The sequence below is a fragment of the Betta splendens genome, chromosome 5, assembly GCF_900634795.4.
Source record: "Betta splendens chromosome 5, fBetSpl5.4, whole genome shotgun sequence".
In the NCBI taxonomy this organism is placed as follows: Eukaryota; Metazoa; Chordata; class Actinopteri; order Anabantiformes; family Osphronemidae; genus Betta; species Betta splendens.
Window position 1 is genome coordinate 12061317 of NC_040885.2, and position 19898 is coordinate 12081214.

The window sequence follows — 19898 nt, forward strand, 5'->3', positions numbered from 1 at the left end:
CAAATTAACTGCTTAGGCACACAAGCTGGTGTTTTCAAGGTTTATTACGCACAAGACGTGACAGCAACATTTAAATCATGGTACTCAACAAGGTCTAGAGTATTACGCAAAACAAAAATAACATTTATCCTGAAAGCCTATTAAAACATTACGACCTCTATCTCACTGTGGACATATAAATTTGCTTACGATTCTGTGACATTTCAACAAGAACGGGTGCTAAGACTTGATCAAAACACAGTAAACACTGAAAGGAACTTTATTTAATTATTAACACTGCTAAATGAACTTCGCTCTAGTTTTACAGGAATATTGCACAATTACTAGTGCATGTTTTATTTACGTGTGTGTATAAATACTAAATTGTGATCATTTGAAGTTGCACAAGTAGAGCTTTGCAAGTTATTAATAATTTAGAAGTGCAAAAGGATATAAAGTATTAATGACAGATGTGTAAGAACTCCCTGACATTTGGTCACTAACCGTGTAACTGCAATAAACTACAGAGGCTTTTCGTGAAGAAACAAGCTCGAACATGAAGTTCAGTGTGGACAGGATCTCACCACTGGTCCTGTCTGATTTTAGCAACATCCTGATCTTTTCTTCGGCCGAGGTTCTTGCTCTAACGCCACCGCTTCCTGCGATGTGTCAGTTCTCTGAGTCAACGTCCTGCCAACACCAACACAATGCGTGGGTTTCATAGTAAGTGGCATTACGGTACTATTAAATGCACAGAGCATAAGGGAAGGAGCGGAGCTCTGTTACCTGGCAATGGTCTCCAAACACTCAATCACATTTTGACCAGTGGCAGCGCTGCACTCCATGAAGTCAAACTTGTACTCCTGTGTGAGTGAAACAGGTTGATGAGTTCATTCTGCCAACGTCAGATAAGCTAAAACCATGGGACAAACGACCCCACGTTTGTACCTTAGCAAGACTTTCTCCGTCCCGGGTTTTAACCTGCCGTTCTACACAGTCGCTCTTATTTCCAAGGAGCAAAATGCACACATTCTCTGCAGCCCCTTCCTGCAAAACATAGCTTGGTTTCATTATTGTTCAGCAATTTCACAGTTGAGCTTCAGCATTGTTTATATTTACAGCATTGTGGTTATAATTATAATAAATTGGACATGCTTGACAGAACAAACTTTTAATTTTATTTAGACATGAAGTCACAACAAACTTTAAATATCAAAGCCCGAGATAACATGTAATGTTTCAACACAGGCACTGCAGCTGTAAATACCACATACCTGAATACAGTTGGCCCAGTAGCTCACTGCAGAGAAGCTCTTAGATGAAGTCACGTCATACATCAAAAGAAATGCCTGGGCTTTGTGGAAGATCTGTCTAGTGATGCTGTGAAACCTTTGAGGATGTAGATTTTTTATTTTACTTTAATGAGAGGGAGACCACAAGACACAACTAGCAGATTTGCACACGGTCAAGATTGAAAGATCTCAGAGGTAAGAGTGACTTTTCATTCAAACCTTCTTAGAGGGAAGAGGAAACTCACCTTTCTTGCCCAGCTGTGTCCCATAAATGCAGCACCACACGTTTTCCGTCCACGACCACGGTCCACATGCAGGAATCAAGGCCTAGCAAATGTCTCTGTAACTATTACTATTCTCCTTCTACAGATATGCAGGCATATACCTGTGTACAGACCAGGATCTTACCAACAGACGACGGTAAATCCAAAGAAAACTTTCCACTCTGAGCCCGTTTCATGAAGGAGGTCTTGCCGACGCTGGTGTCTCCAACCATCAGAACATTGTAACCTCTTGACCTGACGTCTGCTTCTGTGGAATCACCAGCTGGATGGAAAACACATGCATAGGCATTTCTATTCATCTATACAAAACATCTGTATACATTCATCTGGCTTCAGTATCTAAATGTTGTCATTACCCAAAGAAAAGCTCTTGTGACTCAGGTTGATTCCAACATAAGGAGCAACTTGTTTTGCTTTCTCACTATGGAACAAACAAACAAAAAAAAATAAAATCAAATTTCCAGTATTTGTTTGGATTTATTTATGATACTAATGACACCACCAACCATGCTGCCATGAGAGTAGTCTCAAACCTCAAGCAGGTCTATTACAGTACTACTGTATTCTAATTAGCTGCTAGACAGACGGTGGTGGCCCAGTGTTGGACTCACCTGCCAGGCCTCTGTGACTCTCCTGCAGCGCTCACGTTGGACGACAGTTTCCTGTCGCCTTCATTAATCTGTACGTTTGACGTCTGTATGAACAGAGGGACATGAATAGGTGCCAGTTTATTAAACACACACACACGAAGAACCTTTAGTGACCAAGCAGATCAAGCAGAGACACACGTTCAGGTTCTGCTTTTCACCATGCGAAACTGAGTAGTGTGGACCGCATGTTCCTCATTTTGATGCAACACTTTGCAGCGTGAGGCCACAGTTACAAAGAACAGATAATACAGTACTTAAAACAGGTTTAATGTCCGGGGCTAAAATTCCGCTTGTTTTCTTATATTTCTATCATGCTGTGTAATATCAGTGCTTTGTGTAATACAAGTCTTGTTCAAAGTCTTTATTAAGGCAACTGATAATTTAAAAAAGCGACTCAATGTCGCGCTTCTTACCTCTTGTTTGTCCAAACCCACAGATTCTTCTCGGCCTCCTCCGTTGTTTGTCTGTTCCTCAGTGGAACCACCGTCTTTTGGAGCTTCTACTGTTCTGTCCTCTCTTGCTGTCTGATCCCCATAGTTTCCACGGGACTTGCGGTTGGATCCAAACTTTCTTCTTCTCCCTCCATTGGATGACTCCGGGGCGTCGTCCTGTTCGGGGGAAGTGGATGGCTTCGTAGCGAGGTGATCCTGACTCACTTGAGGCCTGGTTTCTTCTGACGGAGAATCGGGGACTCTTTCGTCTGTCTGATAAACCACAGCTTTGAACTGAGACTCGCTAATGCTGCTGTGCTCCTCTCCTCCGTTCTCCTCCTTTAGTTCAGACTCACTTTCTTGGTGTTGCTTTTGTGGCTGCAGCCATGTGGTTCCCGAGGCATTTCCACTTAAACCATGTCCAGCACCTCCAGCTGGTTCAGGTGTGTCCTGCTTTTGGTTCAAGGGTTCCTGTTTGGATGGTGATCCAAGATTCCTGCGGGTGGAGCCCATTTTTCTTCTTCTGTTGGTTGAATTAAAATTTGGACTTGCATTCCTTATGTCAAAGTTTGTGTTATTAGCGCCTTCATTCACGTCGCTTGAAACAGTCACACCAGGTACGTCTGCTGACTTCATAGCCTCTGGACCTTGCTCGTCTTTTGTTGTACTTTGTGCAGTCTCACCACCACTTTCAGGCTGTACGGTGCCTTCTGTTCTTGGTTGGAGCAGCTGGTCACTCAGTGATGGCTGTGGTTTTCTATTCTCCAATGTCTTTGTTGTCACCATCAACGTCTCCACATGGTCCAAGCTGTCAGTTTTACCTGTAAGCAGAGTTAAATTCTTACTCTCGTCTGTGTGTTTGTGCAGCGCGTCGTCCTTGTCTGACCTTGAGGTCACATCACTTGTCTCAGTTATACTGTGCTCCACCACATTATGTGATGAGGGTGTCTCTTCCTTTCTGATCTTCCTTGTGGTTTCTCCTTCATTTCTGTTTCTTAGCTGCTCTGAAGCGTTGACACCTGGGTCTGCTTGCTGTTTTAATTCTTCCTGCCTCGTGTCTGTTGTTGATGACACTTCTCCATCGTCCCACGTGTTTCCTGCGTCCTCTTTATGTTTGAGGTCTGTTTCAGAAGCAGAGTCGAGTCCGTGCTGTTTTCCTTTAGTCCTTCGGCTTGAGCCCAGTTTTTTTCTGTGTTCTGCTGATTTGAGGCCTGTGTGACTTTCCTCCCTGTTTTGAGAGGTGACCTCTAGCTGGGAGTCCACAGGACCATGTGCATCTAACAGACTCTGAGCCGATGATCTGCTGTAATGAGCTGGATCCATTTCTTGCTTTTCTTCTCTTTGAAGCTCCTCTTCATGCACCTTCCCTGCAGCAGTGTCCATATGGTGAGCTACAGTGACACGCTCACTTGGTTCCTCATTTGTAGACATCTCCTTTTGTGATGATGAAAGGGGGGCTTGCTCAACGGGCCAATCGTGTTCTGTTTCCTCCCCGGTGCAGGTTTTGTCTCTGCTTTTCTGCAGTGTGACAGACGACTCTCTACCTTCTACCTCCTCTACCTTTAAACACACGGTGTCCTGGTCTCTTTCACTGCTTTCTGTGTCTGATACAGACACATGGGAATGTTCCTCGTTAGGAATCTGCATCATGGAGTTTAACTGGTCAATCAGCTGTTGGTCCAGCGTAGAACCTGATTGTATAGAAATGCAGGCTGACTCAGGCATGTTAATGGGTGCATCTCTGTCTTCAGTGTGAGGAGGGTCCTGCATGGTTCCCACTGATGCTTCAGCTTCACCACCCACAGTGTTGCTGGCTTCTGCTGTGGGCGTCTGGGAGGACTCTGGATTCCTGCCGTGCCCCTTCCCGTGATTTCTACGACTGGACCCCAGTTTTCTCCTGCTCCCCATGGACCTGAAGTCTTTGTTATCTTGCTCTTTCTCACTCACAGAGTTGTCATGAGTCTGTGGTTCTACTGAGACATGTATCTCTGACTGCAGGGACTGGAAAGACCATTCACTGTCCTGAGCAGGAGAGGGAGTGTCCTCCTTCTCCACGTGACTCATCTGCTCAGCAAGTGGTTTTATCTCGTCTTCTTCTTGGCGTTCACTCTTATTTACATGAGCCGATCCGGTCCGTACACTTTCTGCATCACTGGTCTGTGGGTTCACTTCATCAGACGCATGATGATCCTGATGTGTCTGGTCTAACTCCTTGGTGATGTTTTCTTCTGTAGGACTGTCGTGCTTGGTGTCAGAATCAGAATCATCCTGTTTGGTAGTAAAACCGTCACTACTCGCTGCCTCTTTACCCCCGAAACAGTCAGATTGCTCCATTTCTTCTGATGTGGCTCCCACTGATTCAACAACCATTTCTCTTTGTTCATGCTCTTCTTGGAAACTATCACTTTCATGAATCAGACTTTCCAGGCCTGTTTTAGTTCTATCATGTGTATGAACGTCAGTAGGAAGATCAGGACTAGAAACTCGATGCAAAACATCCTCATCTACAGCCTCTTCACTTAGTTCCTCCTTCCCCGCTCTCTGTGATGCTGCAGATCTAGCTGTTTCGACAGCCTCGCTGCTCTTCATTTGCTCATTCTCTGTGGGATCGTCACATGCGTCTGTGTGTTTGTGCAGAGCGTCGTCCTTGTCTGACCTTGAGGTCACATCACTTGTCTCAGTTATACTGTGCTCCACCACATTATGTGATGAGGGTGTCTCTTCCTTTCTGATCTTCCTTGTGGTTTCCCCTTTATTTCTGTTTCTTAGCTGCTCTGAAGCGTTGACACCTGGGTCTGCTTGCTGTTTTAATTCTTCCTGCCTCGTGTCTGTTGTTAATGACACTTCTCCATCTCCCCACGTGTTTCCTGCGTCCTCTTTATGTTTGAGGTCTGTTTCAGAAGCAGAGTCGAGTCCGTGCTGTTTCCCTTTGGTCCTCCTTGAGCCCAGTTTTCTTCTGTGTTCTGCTGATTTGAGGCCTGTGTGACTTTCCTCCCTGTTTTGAGAGGTGACCTCTGGCTGGGAGTCCACAGGACCATGTGCATCTAACAGACTCTGAACCGATGACCTGTTCTCTCCAACTGAGATGCATTCAACGTCTTGCCCTTGTGCTGTCTGTGTGTGCTCTGTGACTTCAGATAATACCAAACTCTCATTTTGTTCCTTTGGTGATGAAAGTGCTGCCGGCTCAGCTCTACCTCCAGGTCCTGTCTCTTCCTCAAAGGCGCTGTTTTCTCTGGTTTTGTCCAGCGCGGCAGACGACTCGCTAACTTCTGGCTTTAACTCGCTTTCACAACTGCTGGTCTGTAAAGTCTCACACTGCTTTAACAAATCTGCGTCCCTGTCTTTTTCAATGCTTTCTGTATGTGTAACAGACGACTTGTGGGGACTTTCATCAACATGCACCTTGGTTAAACCCGATTGGTCCATTACCTGTTCATCTGTAACATTTGATTGTACACTAGTGCCACTGTGAGCATCCTCTTCTTCTCCTTGATCTCTAACATCCTTAGTTTGAGGTGTGTCTGCTTCCTCCAGCATAGTTTCCAATGATGTGTCCTGGATTTCTGTCTCTGATGTTGTAGCTGTTTCAACATTAAAGTCTTTAACTTGCTGTTGTCCCTTGTTTTTACGTCTGGACCTTGCTTTTCTTTTGTTCCCCATCAATCTGAAGTCCGTGTCCTCCTGCTCAGTCATGCTGAAGGTGTTGTCCTGGGTCTCTATGTGCACGGCTTCCTCTGCTGGGCCCTGACTCTCCACAGACTCTTCACTCTGTTCAGTGTCTGCTCCAGTGTTCCTGCCCTGTGGTTTATTGTTATGAGCATCCATGTTGCTTTGGTGTGAGTCCATTGTTTCAGCCTGGTGCATGGGCTTCACGGAAAAGACAGCGTTTTCTGCGGCTTCTTGCGCCGCATGCTTTTGTTTGTGTCTTTGCTTCACGTCCGGTTCATGCGCTTCACTTACGCCATCATCTGAGGCCTGAGCTCCTCCAGCCTCACATAAATTGACATGTTGCTCTTCGCTTTTAGACCACTCCTCTGTTGGTGAGGAAAGTCTGACTTGCTCAGTGCTGCCTGCAGGTTGTGTGTGTGCTGCAGGACTCCAGAGTTCACGTTTCCCCTGGTGACCTGTTTGTGCAGCAGTGGGTTCTTTATCCTCTTCAGTCAACTGAAATAATCCAGTGTCATTGGGTTCTTCTATGTCAGTGGTCTGCGCTTCCTGGGTTTCATACACTTGATAGTCCACATGTTCCTGATCTTCCTTGGTTTGGGCGTTTTCTCTGGCATAATGCTCTTTACTCTGAGGACTGTGAGCTATGGCCCCTTCTACTGATAAGTCTTCCAGTGATTCATTTAAAGCCTCCACTTCGGAGTCGGCTTCATTTTCATTGTTTGCCTCTTGTAGATTTTCACTTGCTTCCATTAAAGCAGCCTGTGAACACAGGGCTGGTGTTGTGTTCTGAACCTGAGAACAATCACCAGCCATGTTCACTGAATGTAAGGAGCTGTCATCTGTGACAGACATGATAATATCACACACAGTCTCTTGAGTTGTTTCTTCCTGCTTTATTGTCTGTAAAGCTAATGTGTCTTTAGTTGTTCCATTCGATCTATTATCTCCTATGTTATCCTCTTCATTTTCATGGCATGACTCGGCAGGAGAGTCTCTGACCTGCTGGTGTCCTCTGTTCATACGTCTGGATCCAAGTTTTCTTCTGCTCCCAATAGGATTGAAATTAGTCATTTGCTCTTCTGTGCTCACGAGGGTGAGGTTTTCCTGATTGTTGCTCTCCTCACCTTCATAGAATAGTCCTTCTTTCTGCTCATGACTTGTTTGTTCAGCAGTGGTTTTTATGTTTTCCTCTAGTTGGCCTTCAGCCTCATACACCTCACTTAGTTCAGTGTCTTGTCTTTCTGGATTTCTGGAGTGTGATTTCTTGGAATCATAATCTTTACTCGTTTGCTCTAAAGGAAGAAAGATCTTTTCTTTTGAGGGAAACTCGTGTTTCTTGTCAGGATTTGAACCTTCCTGACTAGTACCTGAAGAATCAAAACTTTCCACACGTAACTCAGATTGTTGTGTGTCTTCAAACTTAGCTTGGGTTTCGAGATTTTCTGAGGAGACATAGATATTTTCCATAATGTCTGTTAAGTTAAAATTCTCATTTTGTTCCTCATTCATAGATAGTTCTTTTCCTGATGCAGCTACTTGCTCCACGTCGCATTCAGGCCCTACATTTTCTGCAGAGGGGCTTCTTTCTATGATTACCCCCTGTGTGACAGACAAGCTACTCTCAGAACTGCTGACCTGTGAAATTGCCTGATGGTCATCTCTTTCATCGGGCATCTCAACAGGCTGTTGGTTGACCTGAGGGCTCATATGTGAGCTGTTTAACTCATATGTGTCAGGAAGACGGACTGTGTCAGATGAGGCTGGCCAGGTTTCCACTTGTTTTTTTACAGGCACCGCTATCTGCATTAGTAACGTCTCTTCTGCTATTTCAAAGGTTTCAGTACTATTAACGCCTCTGGCAACTTCACAGACAGAGTTCTGTGGGGAAGCCTCACACTGGGCCTCATCTGCAGGCGGCACTTCTGTTTGGTCGGTTATTTCTGCTGTGGCACAAACCTCTAAAACACTCATGTGTGACTCACTCGTCAAGTTAGTGCTGAGTAAATTTCCATCCAGCAGTGGCGCGTCTGTATCTTCACATCTTTCTGTGTTCTCTTTATCTGTTTCAGAATGTACTTCAAATTGTTCTTCTTTTGGCATCTTTAACAAATTTGATTGATAAATAAGCTCCTGATCTGTTGATGAATGTACACTCAAACCTATTTCAGACATGTTGTTAGATTGTGAATGTTCTCTGACTTTCTCACTTAGTGGAGTTTCAGTTGTGTGCGTCTCTTTCAGCACAGTCGTCGCAAACTTATCTGAATCAAACGCCACTGTACACTCGTTTTCATTCGCTTTAAGGTTTTTACTTCTAGAAATCAACATTTGTGAGACATCCTCTCGCTGATCAACATAATCAAACTCTGAATCGTGTGACGTACTGACAGAACATAAGGAGCTGCTTTCTGTTGCAGATGTTTCATGCTCTCTTGCTTGACTGAAGTCTTCCTGTTTCTTAAACTGTGTTTCCCATGACACGCGTTTTGGTTCGAGATCTTCATCACTTGTTGGCTTTTCGTCAACTTCTCTAGCTTTGTGAGACGATGCAGTTTCCGCATCCTTTACATTTTGCCGTCCTCTATTGATCCGACTAGACCCCAATTTCCTTCTCTTCTCTGTGCGTTCTGAAAAAGGTTGATGCTGGGTTTCATTCTCTGACTTGTCAGGATTACATACATGTGGTGATTCAGTATTTTCTTCTACTACAGAAGCACTGCCCATGAAGTTAATCTCATCAGCCTCTTGTGGTTCACTTTGCTTGGCTTTAGAGCGACGAGAACCAAGCTTCTTTTTCTTGTCTTCCTTATTTGCCCTTGGAGCAGACATGACTTCTAATATCTCCTAAAATATGCAAATTAAACATTTACATAATATTGAAAGCTAAACTGAGCCACAGCAAAAATAATGTACATAAGTTATGTAAAAACAGCTATGCAGCCACATGTACTTACAAGCCAGATCCAGACTCCGTTGTTTCAGCTGCTTTGTAATGTCAAGTCATCAGGTTTTGCTAAACAGCACCAACATTTCACACAGGGGTGTTTCCATATTGCATCTGACATGAGACAGCTTCCTGTGTGGGCTAAGCATGCAACCTTTATCAGCACACAGCACTTCCTCAACCGAATCAAGCTCAGTTTTTCATACTGGACCTCATCTTGCAGTTCCTGTCCATACAATTTATGAATTTTAGTTAAAACAAAAAAAATGTATACAACAAGCAGATAATGACACTTTTGGAAAAAGATTTATTTAACCAATTGTAACTAGAGCACAACTGAGATCTCAGAAGCACAGAAATCTTCCGCATGAAGCAGGTAAAACCGAGGATAGCCTTCAAATAACAGGACCAGTGTTTACAGTTTGTTGTCGATTGTTGAGTCTGCAGTTACTAGTACAAAAAAAAAGGTCTTTTCATTATTGGTGCTTTATAATGAGAAGTTTAAGAGTCGCTCACGAGCAAAAATAAACAAACCAAGTAAAAACATTAAATGTCATTTAATTCAACAGTTAAAACAACAGCTTGGTAATGTAAAACTCAGCTGAGTACTTAATTTTTGAACATGCAAATGTTTCATGTGAACAGTAACTTAAAAAATAAAAAGTACAAAACAGGGAAACTTGTCAAAAGAAAACATTTGTATATTGTAGTTTAAGCAACAGAGCGATACACCTTTCACAAACATGCCATCCTTCTGGTTTCTTGGGCTAACAACAAAAACCTAAAGAAAAACTATAAAAATTTGTATTTTCATAACCATAGCAGGACCCTGCAGATGAACCATCCTTTGACATCTTCATTTCCTCTCATTAGACCGGGAACGACTGTAAAATAAGAGACCCAGTAAATCATAGTGACATTTTCACATTTTGAATTTATTGTACGTACACTCAAATAATACTTGCCTCCTTGATCGTGAGAAGGATCTTGAGCGCTTACGGTACTTGTCTCTGGAGAGCGAGCGATATCTACGCTTGTCTCTTGAGAGAGATCTAGAGAACAAAACCAATAGACAGTTTACAGAAATCGTCTCATCTGTAATTATCAGCAGAGGCAACCAAAGCAACCTTACCTGCTGCGACTGCGGCTGAGGCTCCTCCTCCTCGGTGATCTGTGTTGTAGATGAAGTTGAACACAGAATGAAAAAATAAATAAAAAATAGGAAACAATATCTTTCCTGTCACTAATGAAACTTTTGGCACTCTTGACCCTTAAAGAGACATGGGTTACTGATGAAAACCAAAGATCATCTGCATCCAAGTACTACATCAAGATCAACTCTTAAATGCAAACTTAGTCAAAGAACATGGATCATGAAGCCAGATTTGAGACAAGTTTAGACAAAATCAGGGCTCGACATTAAGGCTTATCTATGACAAATTTCAATCAAATCATTGTAACATTTCGAAAAGGAAAGATTTGGAGTATTACCTACTACTAGGCTGAAAGCAAATAGTTTCAAATGAAACACTTGTGCAAAACTATAAACTACAAGTTCACATAAAAGCAATCCATGCAATTCACTTTTGAAATTGCACCTGACCACAGGTTAATCTTTGCTAGGAATCTAAAAAAAAGAAAATGTGACACACCTTATATTGTGTCTGCAAAAGTAAAAAAAATGTTTTAATTATGCAACTAATTTACACTTCAGCAAAATGGACGACACTGATTCCATTAGAACCAAGTACACTATATTCTGTAGGCTACAACTCAGGATGTCCTAATGTCGAGCCATGAAACTGCAACTGGCAGCACAGATACACTTAACATCCACTATGTAATATTTGCAAAAGACAATAATGACTGCAAAGTTCCTTGACCACAACTTTACACCTTCAGATTTTTGCAGTTCTGCACTGAACCTGCAGCAAATGACATTCAATTGCTGAGGGAAAACTGTTACGTAGCGCTGAAAGTTAAATTATTCATAAAAACTACAAAGAGCAGGATAAAAGCAACTTACTATTTTGGGGCATTTGGACAAGATAGAAATGACGCAAGGAAGCCAGACTGATGGTGAGAGAGGTCGAATTGCAGAGAGGATTTGCCACATGATGCAAATGTTGGCGATATGATGTTGCTTGGTGGCTGGTTGAAGGGGGTACTTGTAGATTTTCCCTGCCTTTTTGGGGGGGTAAAGGACGGGAAGGGATGTAAGCCAAGGGCTGTTCCCGTTGATACAGTAGTTGAGTAGGAGAATATAAAGAGTAAAGACGCCGATTGGTTGATAATGTGAAGTGGACCGCTGACGATTGGGTTAAGGTTGGAGGAAGAAGAGGAGGATGCTGGGAACTGCATGCTCAGGAACCAAAAGCTTGGTGGAACCTGACGACTGACGGTGCGCCTGGGTCATGTAACAACACCAGCCAAGCTGATTGGGGCTCGCTGGTCAGCAGTCACATGATGCTGAAAGAAGGCTAGTTGACTGACTCAGATGGTGAGAAGCGTGGTGGTGACTCTGTAACGGGGTTCATTTTTATTAATAGATGGCAACTGAACTCAAAAGAAAACAAAACTCACACCTGCAGAAAGCAATCCTAAATGGTACCTTTAAAATGTTTGATGGATGATGAATTGCTAAGTGTATAGCATCCCCGTAATGTAATATCTAGTGGAGTGTGACATTTTAAAAGTTCATAAATAATTAGGAGACTTGTAGTTTTGACAAAACATTCAAATCCTAAAAGCAGCCCATTCATAGATTTCCTATTTATGAATTTACAATGTATGTAACCTAATGATATTTTATTAGAGGTGTTCTGCAGTATTGTGAGCACTAAATATCAACTAAATATAACTAAAAATAATATTTTTAGTTTGCATAATCCCTAATTTGTACAATCCTTTGCACTTTCAAAAACACTGCAACTGAGACATTTATTTAAAATCATTAAACACATTATCAAAAGAGGAAAACATACCTGCGTCTAACTGGAGGACTTCGCCGCCTTAAATCATCTCGAGGGCGTCTACTCCAGGATGGAGGAGGGCCACGACTCCTGGAGCGCTTTTCCCCAGTTGATAACTCGACACGCACTCGACAGCCACACATTGTTCTGAGAGAAAGAAAAGAACAACAACAAAAACGCTTAAAATCTGAAGCACTAACAAAAAACAAACATCATACGCATTACAAAAAGTAAAAATAAGAAATATATGAATGCTTTCTTTGAATTACCTTCCATCCAGTTCTCTTACGGCATCAGATGCATCTCTGGGATCTTCAAACTCAACAAAAGCAAAACCTGGGGGGTTCCTCGCAACCCAAACACTTCTTAAAGGACCATAGTAGCCAAAAGCCCTTTCTAATTCTGTCTTATTTCCATTGTTGCCCAGATTTCCAACATAAACCTTACAATCTAGAGGACAATCTCTGTGAAGAGCAGGGTCTGAAATGAAAAGGCAGAAAGAATTAAAATAAAGGATGATAAATGTTTTCTACACAGGAAGACTGAAATTTCATGAGAAATGATGTTCAATGGTCAATGTAAAATAATACTGATTTTCATGCCTATAAATTAGAGCATTGCAACATAGATTTGACAATTTAACAATTATGGTACAGACGTATTAAAGAAAGCAGTTTATATAAATAATAATAGTATATAATAAAATATGATAAATAATAATAACAAAGAGGGCAGGGAGGAAAAAATGTGACCTGGTATAAGTGATGCAGTTACATAGTCAGATTGTTGTGGCTGAATAACATTTTAACAAAATAAACTGTTAGAATGTTTCATACCAGCCATTTCGAATGTTTTCTTGTTAAACACCAAACAATCAGATCCACCTAAAAGAAAAAAAAGACCCATTTAGAGCAAGTGTAGAAAAATCCTAGCATTTGTGGTTGAATTTACATCAATAGCCTGGCCCAAAATGTGTGTGACCAGAATAAATGGACTTCTATTACACTTAACTGAATATATTAAAGCCTGTTCAGTCTAAAACCACAGCTTCATATACATTAATTAATTTTGAAGCTGCTTGGCCCTATGTAGACGAAACTCATTTTGACAGGTCTCTCTAGCTTGTTTCAGTTTCAATGAACTGAACCGAACAAAATAAATACTTGTACAATGCAACGTGTTCAAACGTGTAATACACATAAATGTGAATAAATATAAACATCACATTCTTGTACTGCAGAATAAGATAATTAAAATTTTGGCAAAGCTGTAAGTGCAAGTTAGTGAAATGATTAATTGTAGCATTAGCTCCACAACATTAGGCTAACTGGGTCAAGAGGTCTTGCTTAGGTTAACCTTTCCATAACGATATCTGATGCAGGATTTTCTTTGTTTTCAAACACAGCTCAACTTGTTACTTGTGTCTAACGTATCTCTCAATGTATATAGCTAAGATCACCCAACCATGCTAACTCCATACCATGCTAACTAGCAGCAGCCGTAGCCATGAGCAAACACAAAATTCGAGCACAATAATTCAGTTAATACTACGTTGCCATCCAAATAATCTACCAACCACCTTTACATGGTGTGGACAAATCTCAAATAAATGAATACCTGAAAAGATAATAGTCCACCTTATACGTAGCTGAAGTTCGCCAAAAACGTTAACCACTGACTTTACGCCGCGCGCTCGAGCTGCTAGGCTAACTTGTTGCCAACGCCGGGAACAGAACGGAAGAGAACGAGTCGTTTCTTCTTCACTGTCTTTATTAGAGGACCAATAAATGCTGTTAAAATCCAGACCGCCCCCTACTGAACTGGAATACACATAGCAGCTACCAGAATTACCTACTAAGGTCACTCGTCACGTTAATAATTCAATGTGTATTAGGGCGACACTGGAATCTTATGAGTTCTCAATTTATGTTTATCATACTATATGCTATAATTTCCCAATTTATGCAGTGCATGTTTCTATGTTTACTGTGCTCATTTTAAATTTCCAGTCCGAGATAGACTTTAAAGTATTTTCCCTGCACTATCTCTGCAGGAATGGATGCAGTGGTTCATTTGGTCTGGGACTGCCTTAGGCTCAAAACCATCTCTTTGGTCCTGGCTATATCCAAAAGTAGGTCGTTCTTCCCAGACCAGTGTGAGTACTCTGCTCTGTTTCCACAACAGACATCTTCATGTTATTCTTTGTTAAAAAAGAGAGAAATCTTTAGAGAGAAGGTTTCACAGATTGCTCTTTTCCAACAAGCTGTGGCTGCACAACACCACCTTGTGTTTAAGTATGTAATGTCTGTAAGTGGTATTGTTTTGTGTTGAGATCTACTGCTGGTTTACTGCTCTAGTTTCAGACATGGGTCAATGCAGACGATCTTTTTGGAGTGACAGTTAAAACCTTCTCAAAAATATCTTTATTTGTCAGTGAGTCAAATAGGCACATAATTAAATAAATCGAGAAGTTTATTTAAGTTATGAAACAAACAGACACATACAATTCATAATGTTTTGTAATAATCACTTCATCAGCAACATATATGTTATGTTAGGTCCTCTCTGTACATTTTTTATATTTCTATTTAGTTCATTTAGTTGATAGATAGTTACATTTTGTTCCAAAATTAAAACACATAAGTCACATAAATCACAAAAAGGAACTTTCCATGTTGCATCTCTTCTTTTTCAAACAATTAAAAACATTTTGATGTCAACAGAGTGGTGACATACTTATATTGTCTAACTTAACAGGAACACCAACAATATAAAAAACAAAAAAAGAAGAAACACGGAAGTCGTGGTGGACACGGGAGCTATTTTGCAATTTTGGTGGGTAGTTGTAAAGGTCATTTCCATGTTATTCTATGTGTCTTTGTACAAATACACACAGCTTCAGTTAGTTTGGAATTACATTTTCTAAATGTAGATTCATAGTATTAATAATATTAAATTTTAAATATCTCAGAGGACTGCCTTTAGGCTATAGTTAAATTAAAAAAGAAAAGGATTAATAATTTATATGTGTGACTTTTGCAGCCTTTTTTATACTAAACTATGGTAATTGTAATAAGTTGTGTGTTTTCATTTCCGAGTTCTGAGTACAAATATTGACTATAACTTTGATTTGAGGAACCAAGCAAACTCGCGCTGACCCTGAGAATTCATGCCTTACATGTCACTGAGTTGTTATGCTTCAGAGGGACAGGATGTGCCTGAGATACCGATTACTGCGCAGGGAACATGAGCAAGTCAACAGAGGAGGAGAATTATTACTCAACGGGAGACAACACCATGAATGACCTCTCTGAATGACAGCGTGTTCAGGTGGTTAGATATGACATGTACAGAGTGGAAAGAGGCCTTTGTGTGTGTTTGACCACGAGCTTCAGCTCCCAGCACACTCTGGACAAAATGCACCATCTGATCCCTACAAACCTGCTGCAGCTGAGTTTCACCTACAGTACAGTTGATTTTATTTGCCTTCATTGTGATGCCTTGTAGGTGGTGATGGTTCGTTAACAGGACTCTGGATTGGGCAATAACTGCCACTGTGGGGATTCTGACTTGTAATCAAGCAATTAGCCACGCATCTAATGCTCATATTAATGATTGCTTAATGCGGCAGATGCTAATGAGGCGAATTGCTACTCACTAGGCTTCCCTGCAACAGACACCGGATGCTGTAATGAAGAATAATAAGATCCCAGTAACGCAGGTTGGATTCAAGTTGCTGAATGTTGTTTTTTGACCCTGGTTTTGCTTGATTGTCTCTTGCAGTTTCTCAAACCCCGGGGCTGTTTTTGTAGGAACCACGAAGCAAAGTCATTTGTCATGATTAGCTACTTTCTTTTTTTAAATTTCCTCTACCCTAATTAGAACTGAATATAATTGTAGAGTTTATAACCGCAAACTGTGTCTACACATTAGATGAAGCCGAGCAAATGCAGAAACATACTTGTCACACTAAATAAGAACAGATGTTTTCATATTACGACCTTAGCACAGACACAGATGCTCTGTTTACAAGGTACAACTAGAACTACATAAAATAATGCTCTGTAATAAAACAGTCCCGCAGTAAATAACAGAAACATGACTGAATTAAAAGGTGCATAAAATGTTGATTATATGAAAATCAGCTTATTAAACAGAAGTCATGTAATTATTTAAAACCCATGTGAAGTTGCCATCGAATTGAAAAACCCCCACAAAGGCTTCTTTAGGCTTTATCAGCTGAAAAAATGTCAAACAAAACATAAAACATCACGATAAAAGGATCCACACATCTGGAAGACTTTTCCTCCTTCAACTTAACAGTGCACTCATGAAGGGCCGAGTGCTGCATGGAGGGGCATTTCTGACCGCTGCTACATGCGTTTCAGTGGAACTGGGTTTAACGCCTTCATCATAACAAACCTAGAGGCTAAAGCTGTTTGCGACTCGTCCGCTGGGCTCCCCCTCATCTGTGACGCCCGGCCCTCCTTTATTTGGGAGCCTTCTCTTGTACATAGCAGTAAGTCACTCTGGCCTCAGGAGGCAAAAGTTCAGGGACAAATGGGATCACGCAGGAGATTACTCAAACGCACGTAATGCAAATGCCTAGAACAGAAACAAAGAGCATTATGTTACTCAGCCTTATCTTAGTCACAGAGCACCCGCCGCTCTCTAACTTCATCCCAACCACCAGGCTCACGCTTGGTCTTTTTGCCTTTGTGCGTGACCCCCCTCTGTGTCATAGGATCCTCCTTTTAGCTCTTTAAATGAAACATCTATTTTTTCCCTTGCATCCACTCAGGGCAGTGTTTTTCAATCAGATTAGTACGGCACATTCTGTTCTGTTTCACTTCCTGATGACTGTGCAGCCTGTATCCCTCCGTGAACTCAGACGCGTGCTTCTGGTTACACTAAGGCACTCAGTCAGTCAGACGGGCGCACTCGAACAGCACCCGTCTATCAGATTGTGGTCCTACCTGCATTATCTAGAAAATGTGTAAACTGTGGTTCCGCGGAACATTTAACCACACTTTCTAATAGCATAGTAGCCGTCTCCAGTCTCCAAACAGATTGGTGGTTAAACCAGAACAGAAACAAGATGTTCACAGCGTTTCAGGAAGGAAGACACCATCTCAGAACATGTGTCAATATAAAAATCTATTCATGCATTTCAGTGCAGCCGAGGTCAGTGTGGTTTTCTTTTTTTTTATAAACCTTAGCTTTAGCATACGAGCTGGGGGGACTGCCAACAACGCTACCAGGAGAGGTTTGGAAAACAAACGAATCTCTGCCTCAGCTGCACTCAACCATCACGCTGAGTTCTGTTAAAAAAAAGAGAAAGCGCTGGGCTGCACGTGTTTGTTGTTAATAGAACCAGGTGGGCCGTGCAGGGGGTGGGAGTCGGTGGTAGACCACGGCTGTACTGCTTCTGTGCTACTTTCTGCCTTTAGTGCAAGTCAGATGTTCCAGCGTGAAACCCACTCGCTTCCCATAAGTGGCGGTGACATCACAGTGGCTTTGCAGAATCATGTCACCTTTATAATTAACAGGGTCATGGTGTTCCCTTCGATAGCTGCGGGCCACCTGCCAGCGCCGTGATCTGAGCCCCCACCGCGTCCGATGCCGGTAAAAAGTGCCCCCGAGCCATAATGAAGACACGGAGCTTCACCTCCAGAAGCTGGGAAACACCACGTTCCACAGGTCTGTTCATGAACGTCTCACAGCAGCAATGCAGGAGATTTAACCACTTTATCACGCGTGTTCACAAACAGTATATGTTCTGCTTTATTTGAACATCAGGAGAGATCATCGCTCTAAATGCTTCCATTTCCACAAGCACCAGTAAAACGCTCTTTAGTGACACATACAGAAAAGGCCTCTTGCTCAGACTACGACATGAGGTATTACTTCACACAGACAGACCTCGTTGTAAAATACAGATCTGATTCATGTGTTGCTTAAAGTTAAATGACTCCTGAAGTCTGTGTGTAAAGATTTTTATAAATTAGATTAATCAGCACTGTTTAATCCAACCTGTGTAATCTAACCTGATGACAGTGACAAGCCTCTGTCACCGACTGGGCATCATTATAATATTCCTTTGAAATATTAATAATAATTAAGATAATACATTTTCACGTGTTACATCTAAAGCAGTAAAAACATCCTCCTAAAACCCTGCGGTGCTTTGCTTTCCTCACTCTCTCGTGTCCATCTGCATCCCTTCATTTGTGGTAGATTTCGAAACATGCCCCGAACTCGCTGCCGAGCTCCAGCCTCCACACGTCCAATATACTGATTAAAGCAGGAGATTTAAGACGCAAGGAGGGAACTTTGGTGAATACTCTAAATTATGGAGTAATAGTTTCCACTGCTTTGGAACGCGGCACCACAGGCCGTGGTGAAACACACAGGAGACTGCGCTTTTATTTTGCAGGTTGAAATTTGACTTGTGAAGCCGTAATTGCCCCGTCGCAAACCACAACAGGTCCAGGTTTATGACTTTAAGATGACAGGGACCACCCTCACAGCATGTGATCGGCCTTCACCAGATTTACACTGGAGACTCGAGAAGCTACAGAGCAGCATCATTAGGAAATGGAATTACTGCCACACGCCACAGGAAATACCTGTAGCCGTTATTGTTTTAATGAAACATACAATTAATACCCAACAAATCATTAGTCTTAAGGTTGAGGTGACTATATTAGCAACAGATGGTGGCCCAGGAAGTTAAGGAGTTTACTTCACATATTTCCATCTGGGTACACGTTACTAGGACTGGTACCTTTTTTAATATATAATTGTATATTTTTATTTGCATTTTTTAAGAGAGATTACTTAATTATTCTTCTCAGTACAAATTAAAGTATTTGCCTTGGATTACGGGTAAATACTTAACCACCTTTGTTTCAATACTAAGCTGTCCATAAACACTTTTGCTTCCTCTCTGTAAATAATTCAGTATTTACTTCTTATTACTTAATTACGTTGAGTAATACGTTGGGTGGGAAGTGTTTAACTCCAGGTTTTGACACGCTGCTACTACTGTCTGGTAGATTACGATTTGAGTTGCATAACAGCGGCTCATAAAACAATTTGCACGTCCTGAGATGACAGAACAGCGGCGTTGCTTCCCACAGCAACACGCCTCAGTGAGTGACGCTAACATCTTTACGGTTCATTTTGCAGCTCCCTCTGCAAAGTGTGCTTCTTTATTATTTTGATGCATTTTTTTTTTTTTGCACATTCACAGACAACACTTTAATTATTGCATTCGCGTAAACAGAGCTGTGAGAGGAACAAACGACAATGAGCTCCACCCCTCGAAATTATAATTAACATAAAACAAGCAGCAGTCGCTATGACGATACTAACGCTAGAAAGAGAGCAGTCGCGTGCGTTTTAGGAAATCCTACCTTCACATAAGTTACACAAACGTCATAAACGCATAAAATGTCCCGTACGTCAGGGTTAAATTGCGGGGTTGTTACCGTCTCTACAGAAACAATAATCCGTCTCGTCGCGCGTCTTATCGGGCTTTGAGAAGTTCCTTCATTTCGGCGCTATCACGCCCCGTGCGCGTGCGTGCGTGCTTTCCGCCGCCGCCGCGGGGCTCAGCTCTGCTCGGCTCGGCTCGACCGCGCGCGCGCTCGCTCGCGCGCCGCTGTTGTC

The 19898-nt window shown here is 42.0% G+C and overlaps 2 protein-coding genes across 4 annotated transcripts; both read right to left on the bottom strand.

The window, feature by feature from the left end:
• Window positions 1–26: 26 nt before the first annotated feature.
• On the bottom strand, window positions 27–9407 carry rab44 (RAB44, member RAS oncogene family). Its single transcript, XM_029149909.3, has 10 exons — window positions 9263–9407; window positions 2619–9152; window positions 2167–2249; window positions 1912–1976; window positions 1680–1817; window positions 1517–1598; window positions 1254–1368; window positions 928–1026; window positions 766–842; window positions 27–669 (listed from the first exon to the last, which is right to left on the bottom strand). Exons 2-10 carry the CDS (start codon window positions 9135–9137, stop codon window positions 582–584), a joined length of 7266 nt encoding a protein of 2421 aa, XP_029005742.1. The 5' UTR covers window positions 9138–9152; window positions 9263–9407; the 3' UTR covers window positions 27–581.
• A 386-nt stretch (window positions 9408–9793) lies between these two features.
• On the bottom strand, window positions 9794–19742 carry srsf3a (serine and arginine rich splicing factor 3a). Of its 3 annotated transcripts, none has more exons than XM_029149924.3 (7): window positions 19718–19742; window positions 13061–13108; window positions 12494–12704; window positions 12237–12371; window positions 10385–10423; window positions 10218–10304; window positions 9794–10136 (listed from the first exon to the last, which is right to left on the bottom strand). In XM_029149924.3, the coding sequence occupies exons 2-7, from the start codon at window positions 13065–13067 to the stop codon at window positions 10109–10111; spliced, it is 507 nt and encodes a 168-aa protein (XP_029005757.1). In that variant the 5' UTR covers window positions 13068–13108; window positions 19718–19742; the 3' UTR covers window positions 9794–10108. The 3 variants fall into 3 exon arrangements, with proteins under 3 accessions (XP_029005757.1, XP_029005754.1, XP_029005755.1); XM_029149921.3 differs by lacking the exon at window positions 19718–19742 and adding an exon at window positions 13862–14013; XM_029149922.3 differs by lacking the exon at window positions 19718–19742 and adding an exon at window positions 13842–13958.
• Window positions 19743–19898: the final 156 nt, after the last annotated feature.

What these genes read in the sequence shown, in the direction of transcription:
- rab44 (XM_029149909.3), bottom strand. Translation starts at nt 9,137, where the DNA reads ATGTCTGCTCCAAGGGCAAATAAGGAAGACAAGAAAAAGAAGCTTGGT. An exon ending in TCACAAGAGCTTTTCTTTGG is followed by an intron (nt 1,818 to 1,911) that starts GTAATGACAACA and finishes TTTTCCATCCAG; the next exon opens with CTGGTGATTCCACAGAAGCA. An exon ending in GACACAGCTGGGCAAGAAAG is followed by an intron (nt 1,369 to 1,516) that starts GTGAGTTTCCTC and finishes ACATCCTCAAAG; the next exon opens with GTTTCACAGCATCACTAGAC.
- srsf3a (XM_029149924.3), bottom strand. An exon ending in GTAAGAGAACTGGATGGAAG is followed by an intron (nt 12,372 to 12,493) that starts GTAATTCAAAGA and finishes TCTTTCTCTCAG; the next exon opens with AACAATGTGTGGCTGTCGAG. An exon ending in TCCTTCTCACGATCAAGGAG is followed by an intron (nt 10,137 to 10,217) that starts GCAAGTATTATT and finishes CTTATTTTACAG; the next exon opens with TCGTTCCCGGTCTAATGAGA.